The sequence below is a fragment of the Pristiophorus japonicus genome, chromosome 6 (genome assembly GCF_044704955.1).
Source record: "Pristiophorus japonicus isolate sPriJap1 chromosome 6, sPriJap1.hap1, whole genome shotgun sequence".
Taxonomy (NCBI): domain Eukaryota; kingdom Metazoa; phylum Chordata; class Chondrichthyes; family Pristiophoridae; genus Pristiophorus; species Pristiophorus japonicus.
Window position 1 is genome coordinate 31,396,743 of NC_091982.1, and position 13,364 is coordinate 31,410,106.

The window sequence follows — 13,364 nt, forward strand, 5'->3', positions numbered from 1 at the left end:
TTAAGTATTTCTTACTCTTTATTGCTTTGTGCAAATAAATCTATTAGTAACAGTCTGTATCAGTTAGTCTGGCAGTGTGGTATTTGCCATAAATTTAAAAAGTATTGTGAACACGGTGGACATTCAGGATCTTAATAAAAGGGTAACCATTAATCCTAAGTTTGCCATCATTGACAGCGAGAGTATAAGTGCATAGCTTCTGCTTCACGGGAGACTCTGTCTGCTTACATAAACTGTTCTTTGGCTGTGGATATAGTGTTGGAAGAAAGCTTTGACTATAATAGTAGAGTCAATGCTTGTTCTCACCCATACTCCTCAGTGTGCTCCAAAAGGAAGATGTTTTGTTTCTAAAGAACAATAGTTTCCATAGTCTGTGAAAAACATACTGCTGACAGCTGGAGGGATATAGCAGTAGTGGAAGTAATCTCATTGAGGGATAATTCTTGGAAATTATGGCACAAGCCAAATAAACCAATTAGTTCCTTTCCTAGTGTCCCTAATCTGCTAATTACTAGTTCATCTACAAATGTGCCAGATTTAGGGTTGTTGAGCGAGTGCAAAGTGGCTCTGATGTGCCAGGATGCCGGCAAACCCAATCACCGAGTGTAAAGGTTCAGGTGGACTATGAATGTATTGCAGGAAAAGTGTAAGATTTTTAAGGTTTTGAAATAAAAACAGAAAATGCTGGAAAAACTCAGCAGGTCAGGCAGTATCCACGGAGAGAGAAACATTAGCTCTTACACATATTCTCTGGAAATTGGAGAGGAATGGGTTTTCTGCAATAACAGATTTGGGGATAATTGTATAATGAACAGGTTTTGCAAAGACACAGGGCTCAATTTTCCTCTTTGCCTATTTTTGGCGCCCATGAGGATTAACAACCGATTTTTTTGTGCCCGATTGTGGCGGGAAAAAAGTTACAACTTTTGCCAAAGTAAAATTTCATTTTGGCGCTGCGGTACCCGAAGTTACATCTGGGGGTGGAGCTTCAAGTCTGCGACAAAACCTGAGGTTGCCAGGGTAACGAGAGACACACTGAGGGCTGAAGCTCCCCCTGCGAGTTGAAGTTCCACTTGCAGCGGGACCGGGAGCAAGGGGCCAACACAAAAACAAGTCATCTTTACTATAAAGAGATGAAAAAGGAACGTACTTTAACATGATCATCATAAACTATCTTTATGAGCAAGACTAAACTGCAAAGAAACAGCTCCAATGCAGACCTGAGCGCGATTTTCTTAAGTTAACGTAGGGTTTTTCTGAATGGTACTTAAGGCCACTCTGCGCCGTCATTAAAAAAAAAAATCAGTGTTTGGGAAAATCACTAAAATGGCCAAAAACGGCAGGGAATACAATTCTCAACCAGACCAGCGCCAAAAAAAACCTGGTTTAAAAAAATCCAGCGCTGACGGTTGCTGCCGGCGTACAAACTTTGAGGAAAGTCGCAGATTCACAATTACTCCAAAAAAAAATCAGCGGATGCCAAAAAAGCAGCGCGCAATGGTGGCGAAAATATAACCCAAAGACAGGACGTTTGGAAATAAGGGTCAGAAAAAGAGTAGCAGCAACTAAGGGTCGAAACATTATCGATCACTCGGGGGAGGGTGGGTTAGCATTAAAGGAGTGCAGCTGAACCCCGGTCCCGATGCTAGGCTGCAAATCAGCGCCATAGAAATATACTTGCTTCCAGCTGAGCAGCCCAACTCTGCATGTTTGATCCTCTGGTCAATTATTAATTAACCAGCTGAATGTATCCACTGAACTTAAACCCTGCGGTTAAACTCCGCCCAGATTCCTAAATAAAAGTGCTTGTGATAAGATCTGTTAATAAACGAGATGCTTTCACTGCATATGTCAATGTCCAAACACTCCCATTATTGTCCCCTTAATTCACTAGTCTAAAGGAGGTCAAGTCATTGGAACACAAGTTGCAGCCAGCAATGTTAGCAACCCAGTTCACCAAAATATTGATGGCATCTGCTTGGCTGGAGCCATCACACAGCACCAGATTTCAAAATGTAGGGCAATTAGATAGGAAGGGCAGTAGTGGTGGTGCGGGGTGGGGGGTAGAAGGGGGAAGAGGGAGAAGAGGAGAGCACAGAATGAAAAAATATGTAATGCTGCTTTAAGATGCAATTGGACAAGCTCCAGGGTAAAATATTCAAGTCAAAAATATTCCAGCCGAAGCTTGTGCTAAATTTGTTCATCGCAGCCAGGTTTCACCATCCCTAGGTTTGTCCCAGGCTCTTGCTCCCCATTCTGCTGGAAGTGAACATCAAGGGCAAAATCAAGTTCACAAGTAATGTTCTTCAATGGTCAAATAGCTGCCAACACTCACAGTCAAGGCTCATGTGTGACTAACAGCCACTTGGCACCTGTGGGAACTGTACCTAGTATGGATTTAATGCTTTAAAGAAATGGGGAGGGAAAAAAATCCCTATATAAAATTTACAAAAACACGTTACTCTTGTTTAGCATTGATTACATGGCATGTAAACATAAGTATGTATTGTTACAAATAGAATAGATGATGGATTATTCACTGTACCCTTGTGTCCAATTGCTATTTTTCCTATTTCAGGATAACTTAATAGCATTACAAAGTACTGCACCTCACAAGCTGAACAGTATTCATTTATTCTTTGAATAACACAATTTAAGTCAGTGAATTATGTGCTTGTGAGGGTGAAAGGTATTATTAGTGCCCCACAAAGGAAACATTTCACCATTTTCTGTGTTCACTATTACTATAGGGCATTGGATTGATGCAAGGTAAAGTTCTTTCTGGTCTGCCCCAGCAATGCCCCTGACCCACCAGCACACTCACTGCACTGTTGCAACACTTTTCATCTTACACATCTGCTTTTTTTGTGATTAGAGCGAGACAGATACTATAATGCTAAATTATGGTGGTTTTGTACCACAAATTCAGTCACATAATCATCTGTCTGGTTTTGGGAAGGGTTACTCCGTATTTGGGGGCAATAAAACTAGACAGTAAAGTTCATGTTTTAGTGGCTGTTTAGGAAAATATGCCCCCCCCCCCCCCCCATTTGTATGCCCTACTCCACATAGAGACTGGAAAGCATGAGTCAGTTTGCCATTCTACAGCAAGTACCAAAAACCAGAAGCTACCGTTCAACTCTATTCAGATTAGCAAAAATATATATTTCTACGGCCAAAATTCTTCCAGTGAATGAAGAACAACATTCTTATTGCAAGGTATTTCAGTATTAGACTACTAAACGAGGCATGAAACTCTTGCCTGGTTCCAATTATTCTGTGGAAGTTGCGAGATTCCTTCCACCTGGATTTCGCAGCCAAGAAATTTTAAAAATATTAAGTCTTCTGTAACTGTCTCATACTGATTAACTTCCTTTGAAATGTAAAACACTAGATGATGAGAATTTACAAAGGCAAAATGTCCTGTTTTATCCACGGACTTCACAGCATTGGTGGAGGGCTTGCAGCAGCTCTTTCTATGGACCACTCATGCTCATTTTTCACTAATCAGCTGCAGACACACAGTCCTCCTGCCCTTAGCTACAGTCCCAAGTTCAAATGGCAGACACTCCTGCATTTGCTGTTACTGTAGTTCGAACCAGAGAAAGTAATGTTTATGTGCATCAGCTCCCTGCATTTACAATACGAAAACTGACTCCCTTATCCTGATGGCAGAAAACATGGCTCTATGAATCTGCTGTTGGATTGAAGTCTCTGGTTTCAGTAACATAACTGAGGAAAGCTAGTATCTGGTTTTACACAGGATTCTCTGCTCTTGGCAGTCAGGTTTCCATATTACACAACAGAGACCGGCAGTGTTACAGAGATCAGCACTAAATGGAAAGAGAGAGCGAAAGTGGTGCATGGAGGTTGTTTGTCGGAGACGGGAATGGTCGTTTCAGTAAGTGTAAAAGTGCCTTAAATGAAAAAGGGAAACGTTTTCAGAAGTTATGGTTTAACAACAGCAAACAGTGCTCAAATGAAAGATTTTGAGCCGTGAAACCCATAATAGACAACAACTTGAATTTTGTTAGCACTCTTCGTGTGCTATAAAAACAACCTGTATTTACATAGCGTCTTTAATGTAGTAAAACATACCAAGGCACTTCACAGGAGCGTTATCAAACAAAACTTGACACCGAGCATATAAGGAGATATTAGGGCTGATGACAAAGAGGGAGATTTTAAGGAGCGTCTTGAAGGAGGAAAGAGAGGTAGAGAGGCAGAGAGATTCAGGGAGGGGATTCCAGAGCTTAGGGCCTTGGCAGCTGAAGGACAGCCACAATGGTGGAACGATTAAAATCAGGGATGCTCAAGAGACCAGAATTGGAGGAGCGCAGATATCTCGGAGGGTTGTAGAGATGGAGGAGATTACGAGACAGGGAGGGGCGAGACCACAGAGGGATTAAATGTAGTATCTCCAAATTTGCGGATGACACTAAGTTGGGTGGCAGTGTGAGATGTGAGGAGGATGCTATAAGGCTGCAGAGTGGCTTGGATAGATTAGGTGAGTGGGCAAATGCATGGCAGATGAAGTATAATGTGGATAAATGTGAGGTTATCCACTTTGGTGGTAAAAACAGAGAGACAGACTATTATCTGAATGGTGACAGATTAGGAAAAGGGGAGGTGCAACGAGACCTGGGTGTCATGGTACATCAGTCATTGAAGGTTGGCATGCAGGTACAGCGGCGGTTAAGAAAGCAAATGGCATGTTGGCCTTCATAGCGAGGGGATTTGAGTACAGGGACAGGGAGGTGTTACTACAGTTGTACAGGGCGTTAGTGAGGCCACACCTGGAGTATTGTGTACAGTTCTGGTCTCCTAACTTGAGGAAGGACATTCTTGCTATTGAGGGAGTGCAGCGAAGGTTCACCAGACTGATTCCCGGGATGGCGGGGCTGACATATCAAGAAAGACTGGATCAACTGGGCTTGTATTCACTGGAGTTCAGAAGAATGAGAGGGGATCTCATAGAAACGTTTAAAATTCTGATGGGTTTAGACAGGTTAGATGCAGGAAGAATGTTCCCAATGTTGGGGAAGTCCAGAACCAGGGGTCACAGTCTAAGGATAAGGGGTAAGCCATTTAGGACCGAGATGAGGAGAAACTTCTTCACCCAGAGAGTGGTGAAACTGCGGAATTCTCTACCGCAGAAAGTTGTTGAGGCCAATTCACTAAATATATTCAAAAAGGAGTTAGATGTGGTCCTTACTACTAGGGGGATCAAGGGATATGGCGAGAAAGCAGAAATGGGGTACTGAAGTTGCATGTTCAGCCATGAACTCATTGAATGGCGGTGCAGGCTAGAAGGGCCGAATGGCCTACTCCTGCACCTATTTTCTATGTTTCTATGTTTCTAAAACAAGGATAAGCATTTTAAAATCGAGGTGTTGCTTAACTGGGAGCCAATGTAGGTCAGCAAGCACAGGGGTGATGGGTGAGCGGGACTTGGTGCGAGTTAGGACACAGGCAGCAGCATTTTGGACGGCAAGTTTATGGAGGGTAGAATGTGGGAAGCCGGCCAGGAAAGGCTTGGAATAGTCAAATCTAGAGGTTAAAAAAAGCAGCACCTGAGCTGAGGCAGGGGTGGAGTCATGCGATGTAGGAGGTGGAAATAGTGTTGGTGCAGATATGTGGTCGGAAGCTCATCGCAGGGTCAAATATGGCACCATGATTGCAAACAGTGTGATTTAGCCTCAGAGAGTTCCCAGGGAGAGTGATGGAGTCGATGGTTAGGGAACAGAGTTTGTGGCGGAGACTGAAAACAATGCAGGAGGATATATTAAAGTGCTTTACATTGAGGACAAAGCAGTGGGTGCCAAGCAAGAGAGGAAAGAGGAGAAATGGAAACAGGTAAGCGAAAGGCACAGTCAAGGAAAAAGGTTTTGACAGCAAGGAGGGAAGAAGCAACGGGAAAATACTCGGGAGTTCCAGAGGACAGGAGCACAGTGTCTACATGAGCAGTCCACGACTGGTGGAGGAAAGACGCGAAATGGGCTACTGTTAAGAGAAGCGAAGGGTGCATGGGGACTTACAGCTGGAAGAGATGACTAGAGTGGGGGAAGGGGAGTGGTGGTGGTTGTCAGACCAGTGATCAAGAATGGATACCTGCTCATTTGAATCCATGCATCCGAACCTTTCAATCCTACTTAATGGAGAATAATTAATGAATTGCGCTACACAAAAAAAGTAGTCAGAAAGGCTAATGTTAGGATTTATAATGAATGAGGCACTTAAATTCAGTTCCAGGGCTTTGTCTTTACAGCCACTTGTACACTTACACTTCTTTTGGTTGAATTTTGGAAACATAGAAACAGAAAATAGGTGCAGGAGTAGGCCATTCGGCCCTTCGAACCTGCACCACCATTCAAATAAGATCATGGCTGATCATTCACCTCAGTACCCCTTTCCTGCTTTCTCTCCATATCCCTTGATCACTTTAGCCGTAAGGGCCATATCTAACTCCCACTTGAATATATCCAATGACCTGGCATCAACAATTCTCTGCGGAAGCAAATTCCACAGGTTAACAACTCTCTGAGTGAAGAAGTTTCTCCTCATCTCAGTCTTAAATGGCTTGCCCCTTATCCTTAGACTGTGACCCCTGGTTCTGGACTTCCCCAACATTGGGAACATTCTTCCTGCATCTAACCTGTCTAAACCCATCAGAATTTTAAACGTTTCTATGAGATCCCCTCTCATCCTTCTAAACTCCAGTGAATACAGGCCCGGTCGATCCAGTCTCTCCTCATATGTCAGTCCTGCCATCCCGGGAATCAGTCTGGTGAACCTTCGCTGCACTCCCTCAATAGTAAGAACGTCCTTCCTCAGATTAGGAGACCAAATCTAAACACAATATTCCAGGTGAGGCCTCACCAAGCCCTATACAACTGCAGTAAGACCTCCCTGCTCCTATACTCAAATCCCCTGGCTATGAAGGCCAACATACCATTTGCCTTCTTAACCACCTGCATGCCAGCTTTCAATGACTGATGTACCACGACACCCAGGTCTCGTTGCACCTCCCCTTTTCCTAATCTGTTGCCATTCAGATAATATTCTGCCTTCATGTTTTTGCCCCCAAAGTGGATAACGTCACATTTATCAACATTATACTGCATCTGCCATGCATTTGCCCACTCACCTAACCTGTCCAAGTCACCCTGCAGCCTCTTAGAGTCCTCCTCACAGCTCACACCGCCACCCAGCTTAGTGTCATCTGCAAACTTGGAGATATTACACTCAATTCCTTCATCTAAATCATTAATGTATATTGTAAATAGCTGGGGTCCCAGCACTGAGCTCTGCGGCACCCCACTAGTCACTTCCTGAAAAGGACCTGTATATCCCGACTCTCTGCTTCCTGTCTGCCAACCAGTTCTCTATCCACGTCAATACATTACCCCCATTACCATGTGCTTTAATTTTGCACACCAAGTTCTTGTGTGGGACCTTGTCAAAAGCCTTTTGAAAGTCCAAATACACCACATCCACTGGTTCTCCCTTGTCCACTCTGCTAGTTACATCCTCAAAAAATTCCAGAAGATTTGTCAAGCATGATTTCCCTTTCATAAATCCATGCTGACTTGGACCGATCCTGTCATTGCTTTCCAAATGCGTTGCTATTTCATCCTTAATAATTGATTCCAACATTTTCCTGACTACTGATGTCAGGCTAACCGGTCTATAAATACCTATTTTCTTTCTCCCTCCTTTTTTAAAAAGTGGTGTTACATTAGCTACCCCTCCAGTCCATAGGAACTGATCCAGAGTCAATAGACTGTTGGAAAATGATCACCAATTCATCCACTATTTCTAGGGCCACTTCCTTAAGTACTCTGGGATGCAGACTATCAGGCCCTGGGGATTTATCGGCCTTCAATCCCATAAATTTTCCTAACACGATTTCCCGCCTAATAAGGATTTCCTTCAGTTCCTCCTTCTCACTAGACCCTCGGTCCCCTAGTATTTTCGGAAGGTTATTTGTGTCTTCCTTCGTGAAGACAGAACCAAAGTATTTGTTCAACTGGTCTACCCTTTCTTTGTTCCTCATTATAAATTCACCTGATTCTCACTGCAAGGGACCTACGTTTGTCTTCACAAATCTTTTTCTCTTCACATATCTATAGAAGCTTTTGCAGTCAGTTTTTATGTTCCCGGCAAGCTTCCTCTCATACTCTATTTTCCCCCTTCTAATTAAACCCTTTGTCCTCCTCTGCTGAATTCTAAATTTCTCCCAGTGCTCAGGTTTGCTGCTTTTTCTGGCCAATTTATATGCCTCTTCCTTGGATTTAACACTATCCTTAATTTCCCTTGTTAGCCATGGTTGAGCCACCTTCCCCATTTTATTTTTACTCCAGACAGGGATGTCCATGTGATCTTTAAATGTTTGCCATTGCCTATCCACCGTCAACCCTTTAAGTATCATTTGCTAGTCCATTCTAGCCAATTCACGTCTCATACCATCGAAGTTACCTTTCCTTAAGTTCAGGATCCTACTAGGGGCTCAAGTTTCGGCCTGAGTTGCTCCTATTTTTTTGGAGCAACTAGTTTAGAATAGAGCATCTTAAAAATTGCAATTCTTGGCATTTAGTTTGCTCCAGTTCCAGTTAGTTAGAATAGTTTCATTTTAGAACAAATTGTTTTTTCAAAAGGGTTCGTGTCCATCCACTTACGCCTGTTTTGCAAGTTTAGGCAGCGAAAACTTACTCCAAACTAACTTAGAATGGAGTAAGTGTAGATTTTTAGATTTTTGTACACTCAGAAAAACCTTGCCTATACTTATAAATCAGATGTAGGGAACAAAAGATGGGGGGGGGGGGGGGTTGGGGGGGATGTTTACAAACATTAAACACTTCACGTTTACAAATAAAGAGCCACCATCAATAATAAATGATAAATAAAACAATAAATCAATCAAAAAAAATTAATAACTAAAAAAATATTTTTACTCACCTACTGTAGCATCGGGAGCCCTCCAACAGCCTGCTGGACCACCCCCGCCCCAGTGTCTGTCTCTGTTAGTGTCTCTCTCTCTCTGTTTCTGTCAGTGTCTCTGTTTCTGACAGCGAGTGGTAGGGGGAGAGGGAGGTGAAGTGGGAAGAGGGAGGGAGTGGGAAGAGGGGGAGGGAGGGAGAGAGAAGAAGGGGAGGGAGGGAGAGAGAAGAGGGGGAGGGAGGGAGAGAGAAGAGGGGGAGGGAGGGAGAGAGAAGAGGGGGAGGGAGGGAGAGAGAAGAGGGGGAATGAGAGAGAAGAGGGGGAGGGAGAGAGAAGAGGGGGAGGGAGAGAGAAGAGGGGGAGGGAGAGAGAAGGGGGGGAGGGAGAGAGAAGGGGGGGAGGGAGAGAGAAGGGGGGGAGGGAGAGAGAAGGGGGGGAGGGAGAGAGAAGGGGGGAGGGAGAGAGAAGGGGGGGAGGGAGACAGAAGGGGGGTAGGGAGAGAGAAGGGGGGTATATTTGGACTTTCAGAAGGCGTTCGACAAGGTCCCACACAAGAGATTGATGTGCAAAGTTAGAGCACATGGGATTGGGGGTAGTGTACTGACATGGATTGAGAACTGGTTGTCAGACAGGAAGCAAAGAGTAGGAGTAAATGGGTACTTTTCAGAATGGCAGGCAGTGACTAGTGGGGTACCGCAAGGTTCTGTGCTGGGGCCCCAGCTGTTTACACTGTACATTAATGATTTAGATGAGGGGATTAAATGTAGTATCTCCAAATTTGCGGATGACACTAAGTTGGGTGGCAGTGTGAGCTGCGAGGAGGATGCTGTGAGGCTGCAGAGCGACTTGGATAGGTTAGGTGAGTGGGCAAATGCATGGCAGATGAAGTATAATGTGGATAAATGTGAGGTTATCCACTTTGGTGGTAAAAACAGAGAGACAGACTATTATCTGAATGGTGACAGATTAGGAAAAGGGGAGGTGCAAAGAGACCTGGGTGTCATGGTACATCAGTCATTGAAGGTTGGCATGCAGGTGCAGCAGGCGGTTAAGAAAGCAAATGGCATGTTGGCCTTCATAGCAAGGGGATTTGAGTACAGGGGCAGGGAGGTGTTGCTACAGTTGTACAGGGCATTGGTGAGGCCACACCTGGAGTATTGTGTACAGTTTTGGTCTCCTAACCTGAGGAAGGACATTCATGCTATTGAGGGAGTGCAGCGAAGGCTCACCAGACTGATTCCCGGGATGGCGGGACTGACCTATCAAGAAAGACTGGATCAACTGGGCTTGTATTCACTGGAGTTCAGAAGAATGAGAGGGGACCTCATAGAAACATATAAAATTCTGACGGGGTTAGACAGGTTAGATGCAGGAAGAATGTTCCCAATGTTGGGGATGTCCAGAACCAGGGGTCACAGTCTAAGGATAAGGGGTAAGCCATTTAGGACCGAGATGCGGAGGAACTTCTTCACCCAGAGAGTGGTGAACCTGTGGAATTCTCTACCACAGAAAGTTATTGAGGCCAATTCACTAAATATATTCAAAAAGGAGTTAGATGAGGTCCTTACTGCTAGGGGGATCAAGGGGTATGGCGAGAAAGCAGGAATGGGGTACTGAAGTTGAATGTTCAGCCATGAACTCATTGAATGGCGGTGCAGGCTAGAAGGGCCGAATGGCCTACTCCTGCACCTATTTTCTATGTTTCTATGTTTCTATGGGAGGGAGAGAGAAGGGGGTGAGGGAGAGAGAAGAGGGGGAGGGAGAGAGAGAAGAGGGGGAGGGAGAGAGAGAAGAGGGGGAGGGAGAGAGAAGAGGGAGAGGGAGAGAGAAGAGGGGGAGGGAAGAGGGGGGGAGAAGAGGGGGGGGGAGAAGAGGCTGAACGGGAGGGATGGGGGAGAAGGAGAGAGAAGGGGGGGAGGGAGAGAGAAGGGGGGGAGGGAGAGAGAAGGGGGGGAGGGAGAGAGAAGAGGGGGAGGGAGAGAGAAGAGGGGGAGGGAGAGAGAAGAGGGGGGAGGGAGAGGGGGGGGAGAAGAGGGGGGGAGAAGAGGGGGGGGAGAAGAGGCTGAACGGGAGGGAGGGGGGAGAGGGAGCTGAACGGAAGAGGTCCAGTCCGATCTTCGCCCGGTGAGCCCATTTGGCCAGGTCTAGGGTCGGGCCCCTCCCACCAGCCACGGGGGCCTGGAACTACTGCACATGCGCGCACACTCTAGCGCGCACGTGCAGAGGTCCCGGCACTTTTTTCAGCGCCGGGACCTGGCTCCGCCCCCGACCCCTTGTGCTGCGCCACGCTGAGCACGAAGACGTCTTGAGGAGACCGGAGAATCACAAGGTAAGTTTTCGGCGCCCTTTTTCTTCCAGAAAGTCGGCACACTTTATGGTGATGCGCCGTTTTTCCAGAGGGCGGAAACTTGGGCCCCTAGTCTCTGAATTAATTGTGTCACTCTCCATCTTAATAAAGAATTCTACCATATTATGGTCACTCTTTCCCAAAGGGCCTCGCACAATAAGATTGCTAATTAGTCCTTTCTCATTACACATCACCCAGTCGTAGATGGCCAGCCCTCGAGTTGGTTCCGCGACATATTGGTCTAGAAAACCATCCCTAATACGCTCCAGGAAATCCTCCTCCACTGTATTGCTACCAGTTTGGTCATCCCAATCTATATGTAGATTAAAGTCACCCATGATAACTGCTGTACCTTTATTGCACGCATCCCTAATTTTTTGTTTGATGCTTTCCCCAACCTCACTACTACTGTTTGGTGGTCTGTACACAACTCCCACTCGCGTTTTCTGCCCTTTGGTATTCCGCAGCTCCACCCATACCGATTCCACATCATCCAAGCTAATGCCCTTCCTTACTATTGCGTTAATTTCCTCTTTAACCAGCAACGCTACCCCACCTCCTTTTCCTTTCTGCCTATCCTTCCTGAATGTTGAATACCCCTGGATGTTGAGTTCCCAGCCTTGGTCATCCTGGAGCCATGTCTTCGTGATGCCAATTATATCATATTCATTAAATGCCGCCTGTGCAGTTAATTCGTCCACCTTATTACGAATACTCCTCGCAGTGAGGCACAGAGCCTTCAGGCTTGTCGTTTTAACACACTTTGCCCCTTAGAATTTTGCTGTAATGTGGCCCGTTTTGATTTTTGCCTTGGGTTTCTCTGCCTTCCACTTTTACTTTTCTTCTTTCTATCTTTTGCTTCTGCCCCTATTCTACTTCCCTGTGTCTCCCTGCATAGGTTCCCATCCCCCTGCCATATTAGTTTAACCCCTCCCCAACAGCACTAGCAAACACTCCCCCTAGGATATTGGTTCCGGTCCTGCCCAGGTGCAGACCGGTTTGTATTGGTCCCAGCTCCCCAGAACCGGTTCCAATGTCCCAGGAATTTGAATCCCTCTCTTCTGCACCACTCCTCAAGCCACGTATTCATCTGAGCTATCCTGCGATTCCTACTCTGACTAGCATGTGGCACTGGTAGCAATCCTGAGATTACTACCTTTGAGGTCCTACTTTTTAATTTAACTCCTAGCTCCCTAAATTCCCCTTGTAGGACCTCATCCCATTTTTTTACCTATATCATTGGTACCTATATGCACCGACAACTGGCTGTTCACCCTCCCACTCCAAAATGCCCTGCAACCGCTCCGAGACATCCTTGACCCATGCATCAGGGAGGCAACATACCATCCTGGAGTCTCGATTCCACTCAAAAACAGTGGAAGCATTTGCCCTCAGCACCCCAAGGCATGAGTACGTGCCCAGCCCTGCTTCACACCCCCAGGTGCTATATAAATGCAAATTTGTTCTCTTTAGATTAGATTTCACTTTTTTATAGTTTGATTTTGGGCACAGTAAATTCTGAATCTCAGTGCCGCTTTCTATTTGGCTAATTAGGTCATGACTTTTCCCCACTGAAACTGAACCACGGACCACTTACCGGTTCTGGAGATGAGGGTCGAGCTCACAGCGCTGCATCACTTTCTCACAGTCCAATCGAAAGGGGCAGAAAACAATCAATTTATCAAGAAGGTTCCGCACCAGAAGGCTGGATTTCCGACAGTGCTGAAAGTGAAGTCTCTTGCGATCCATTGGGCAGAAATCCTGCTCTTGCAGGAAATTCTCCAGGCACTTGAAGCAAAATGTATGGCCGCATGGGGTGTCCAGAGGCTGCAGTAAGGCCTGAAGGCAAATGTGACAAACTAGTTCATCGTCCACTTCATCCTGATAATCGTACAGATGGTTCTCTAGTACCATGTGAGCCTGGCCACACTCGCAACACAATTCATTTACAGCAAAGCTTGCATCTTCAAGGTTGGGGTCACTCATGATGTCCACACGGTGCTAAGAGCTTCTCGATGTGTCGCAGATCCTTTCTGGATACTTTCGGCCAGCACCTGTCAGCGGCTATTTCTTTACT

General features: G+C 45.7%; 1 protein-coding gene across 2 annotated transcripts in view; it reads right to left on the minus strand.

Annotated features, from left to right (window-relative positions):
- lnx2b (ligand of numb-protein X 2b) overlaps positions 1-13,364 on the minus strand; it is a 76,372-nt gene that overhangs the window by 30,876 nt on the left and 32,132 nt on the right. For both annotated transcript variants that reach the window (XM_070882009.1, XM_070882010.1), the window contains exon 2: positions 12,885-13,362. In XM_070882009.1, coding sequence (XP_070738110.1) covers positions 12,885-13,273 — 389 coding nt within the window. In that variant the 5' untranslated portion in view covers positions 13,274-13,362. The remainder of the gene's footprint in view (positions 1-12,884; positions 13,363-13,364) is intronic.